Here is a 4,009-nt window from a genome sequence, read left to right as displayed (position 1 = left end):
TGGAATGTGTGAAGGTTTCAATTATGACAAGACTTATTGATATTATTTTATCACGAACAAATCGATTGATCTTAGGGTATACATTAATTGTAATGACTAAAAATATTATCCCAAAAACAAATTGCAGGGTGAGAAAGAGAAACGGATATGAAACATGTTATTTTATTGATTCACAAAGCATTAAATCTGAAAGATCAAATAATTTGGAATACAATCACAAAGAAATATACAACAATAAATAACCCCAAAACATCATACATAATATTCTACTTGTGATAAAAATAACAATTATCTTCTGGTTTGAATCTCATTTCTGCCTTCCTTCCTTCTTCAACTTCATTGATAATATGAGTACAATGTGAAAGATGGTCACCAAAAATGTAGGAATCAACTTGTCCCAATAAGAAGGACAATGTTTCACAAATGAATTTATAATGACCTTATTGAATGAATATCGTTTGATTGCTGGATATTTCAACCTTAACTTCATGAAGCCTTCTTTTATTATTGCTTTGTAATCAAAAGCTGCATCAATAAGCAGAATTATGTTATAAACATATTAATATATCACTTACTGTATAATATAAATAAGTTAAATTACTTACATGAAATGGGGTGCAAATGAACTGAACTATCTACACTTAGTAATGAATTGGTGGTGGTGGAGATGAATAGTAATATGATGGAGGGGTTGATGGTGATGGAGGGGGTGGAGGAGACGGTGATGGTGGTGGTGGAGACTTGTAGGTGTATGATGGTGGAGGATATGGGGATGGTGGTGGAGGAGATTTGTAGTAGTATGGTGGGGGTGGAGATGGGGATGGTGGTGGGGGAGATTTGTAAAAGTAAGGTGGTGGAGGAGAGGGGGATGGTGGTGGTGGAGACTTGTAGTAGTAAGGCGGCGGTGGAGATGGAGATGGTGGAGGGGGTGATTTGTAATAGTAAGGCGGCGGTGGAGAAGGAGATGGAGGAGGAGGTGATTTGTAATAGTAAGGTGGGGGAGGAGATGGAGAGGGTGGAGGAGGTGACTTGTAATAGTATGGTGGTGGAGGAGATGGTGAAGGTGGTGGTGGAGACTTGTAGTAGTATGGTGGAGGAGGAGATGACGATGGTGGTGGTGGAGACTTGTAGTAGTATGGTGGTGGAGGAGATGGTGAAGGCAGTGGGGGAGATTTATAGTAGTAAGGTGGTGGAGGTGATGGAGATGGTGGTGGGGGTGATGGTGATGGTGGTGGAGGAGACTTATAGTAGTATGGTGGTGGAGGCGATGGAGATGGTGGTGGTGGAGACTTATAGTAGTATGGTGGTGGAGGTGATGGTGATGGTGGTGGGGGAGACTTATAGTAGTAAGGTGGTGGAGGTGATGGTGATGGTGGTGGTGGAGACTTATAGTAGTATGGTGGTGGAGAAGATGGTGATGGTGGTGGGGGAGACTTATAGTAGTAAGGTGGTGGAGGTGATGGCGATGGTGGTGGTGGAGACTTATAGTAGTATGGTGGTGGAGGTGATGGAGACGGTGGTGGAGGAGATTTGTAGTAGTATGGTGGAGGTGATTTATATGCATAAGTTGGAGGAGGTGGGGGTGATTTATAGTAGTATAGTGGGGGAGGAGGTGATTTGTAATAATATGGTGAAGGAGTAGGCTTTGGCTTAGGCTTCTCACACTCTTTCGATGGAGTCTTTGGGGCATAGGCAAAAGGCTCGGCAGAGAGCACAACTTCATATTCAGTCTTGGACTTCACCTTTAACTTGGCACCCTTAATTCCCCAATGGAGGTTTGTTGGGACATTACATGTCGAACCTTTAGGTGGTGCATGGAGCTTGGCTTTGCATGCCCCAACTCCATATTTCTTGTAATCAAAGCCATCAAGAGTGACTGCAAACTTGCCATTTATCTTGGTTGTACCATAGGCCAAAATTTCTTTTTTACCAGTTGTACATGTCACTTCTACTATAGCACCTGTTCATAAACAAAAATTAATATTGTTAAAATCAAATTCTTTATAGAAATAAACATTGCAAACGTTTGGAGTAAGTATCTATTTATTATAAAATTAGAGTGACTTAGTTTTTTAAAATGAATTTTCTATAGAAATAAAGATTGCATTTTTGGAAAACAAACAGACAAACCAGAAAATAGTTAGTCTATTATTTAACTATTAATTAATAACATATAATTAATCCTTTTAAAAATGAGATATTCATGTATTAGAAACTATAGAAAAACTGTAAATATCAAATAATAAATTAGAGAAAAATAAAAAGTGAAGAGTTTGTCACATGATAATTAATGACGTAAAGAAAATATTTACCTTTGAGATGTTTCTTGTCATGAGATTTTTTTGGGTATGTCCAATCATAGCATTTATAACAATAAACTTTTCCAACAACTTTTACAACCAAAGGATGGTAAGAGTGAGGAGGATAGTAAGAAGTGGGTGGTGGAGACTTGTAATAGTAAGAAGGAGGAGGTGGTGATTTATAAAGGTAGATTGGAGATGGTGGGGGTGGAGAGTTGTAATAGTAAGGTTTTGGTGGAGATTTAGATGGAGGAGGAGGAGATTTGTAAATGTAAGGTTTTGGTGGAGACGGGGATGGAGGAGGCGGGGATTTGTAGTAATATGGTGGTGGAAGAGATGGTGATGGAGGTGGTGGTGATTTATAGTAGTATGGTTGAGGTGGAGAAGGCGATGGAGGGGGAGGAGACTTGTAGTAATATGGAGGAGGTGGAGATGGTGAAGGAGGGGGAGGGGACTTGTAGTAATATGGTGAAGGAGGAGATGGAGAAGGTGGTGGTGGAGACTTGTAATAATATGGTGGAGGAGGAGATGGAGAAGGTGGCGGTGGGGATTTGTAGTAGTATGGTGGTGGTGGAGATGGTGACGGAGGAGGAGGGGAGTTGTAGTAGTATGGAGGAGGAGGAGATGGGGATGGTGGCGGTGGGGATTTGTAGTAGTATGGGGAAGGAGGAGGGGGAGATGGAGGAGGGGGAGATTTGTAGTAGTATGGAGGAGGAGGGGAAGGCGACGGGGGTGGGGGAGACTTGTAGTAGTAAGGTGGAGGAGGAGACGGGGAAGGAGGCGGAGGAGATTTGTAATAGTATGGAGGAGGTGGTGATGGAGAAGGTGGAGGAGGTGATTTATAATAATAAGGTGGTGGCGGAGATGGTGATGGGGGAGGAGGTGACTTGTATACATAGGGAGGCGGGGGTGATGGTGACGGGGGAGGAGGTGACTTGTATACATAGGGAGGTGGGGGTGATGGTGAAGGCGGTGGAGGTGACTTGTATACATAGGGAGGCGGGGGTGATGGTGAAGGCGGAGGAGGTGACTTATATACATAGGGAGGCGGGGGAGATGGAGAAGGTGGAGGAGGCGACTTATATTCATAAGGAGGAGGTGGAGAAGCATAGACGTAAGAGTCAGCAGAAACAGAAGTATTTAAAAGTGTTGCTAAAGCCATAGAGAGAAGCAAATGTGGCCAGAGACGGCGGCCACCTTGAGCTTCCATGGTGGTGTATAGAGAGCTCTCTATTTTGTACTCTTAAAAGAGAGAGAGATAGTGAGTTGTGATTGAAGAAAAGTGTGTTATGAAGGATGCTTTTATAGGAGTGGGGAAAGAGTGTTTAAGTCTTTGTAAATTGTCTTAGAAATAAAAAGGTATTTTTTTTTAAAGGGAGCTGTCAAAATGGGACAAATTCAATAGGCTCCTTTGATTTGATTAATTATGTTTAAATGTGTTGTCTCCCCAGCTGGAAATAACAATGTTTCTTCCTCAAGGCATCCACCATGACAATTGAATTAATATAATTTTCTAGTCGGTCGATGATCATATAAGAATAAGTCACCTCCTACCATTTTCAACTTCATCCGTTAATATTATATCCAATTAAGTTCAAGCTTCAACCCTAATATATTCATTAATAAATCCCACTTCTCTTCCATGTCAAACTGTGTATGATCACACTAGCAAGGGAATGTAGATTTGTAGTTGTTGTATTATATTGTAT

The 4,009-nt window shown here is 41.4% G+C and overlaps 1 protein-coding gene across 1 annotated transcript; it reads right to left on the bottom strand.

Annotated features, from left to right (window-relative positions):
* Nucleotides 1-621: 621 nt before the first annotated feature.
* LOC124921161 (extensin-2-like) lies at nucleotides 622-3,510 on the bottom strand. The gene is made up of 3 exons (XM_047461782.1): nucleotides 2,735-3,510; nucleotides 2,313-2,458; nucleotides 622-1,960 (listed from the first exon to the last, which is right to left on the bottom strand). Exons 1-3 carry the CDS (start codon nucleotides 3,508-3,510, stop codon nucleotides 642-644), a joined length of 2,241 nt encoding a protein of 746 aa, XP_047317738.1. The 3' UTR covers nucleotides 622-641.
* Between the last annotated feature and the right edge of the window lie 499 nt (nucleotides 3,511-4,009).

The sequence above is a fragment of the Impatiens glandulifera genome, chromosome 1, assembly GCF_907164915.1.
Source record: "Impatiens glandulifera chromosome 1, dImpGla2.1, whole genome shotgun sequence".
In the NCBI taxonomy this organism is placed as follows: Eukaryota; Viridiplantae; Streptophyta; class Magnoliopsida; order Ericales; family Balsaminaceae; genus Impatiens; species Impatiens glandulifera.
This window is presented reverse-complemented; position numbering and strand designations above follow the sequence as displayed.

Coding starts and splice junctions, on each gene's coding strand:
- LOC124921161 (XM_047461782.1), bottom strand. CDS start 3,510: ATGGAAGCTCAAGGTGGCCGCCGTCTCTGGCCACATTTGCTTCTCTCT. Junction 2,459..2,734: donor TCCCCTCCCCCTCCTTCACC/ATCTCCACCTCC, acceptor TCCTCCTTCTTA/CTATTACAAGTCTCCACCAC. Junction 1,961..2,312: donor TGACAAGAAACATCTCAAAG/GTAAATATTTTC, acceptor GTTTATGAACAG/GTGCTATAGTAGAAGTGACA.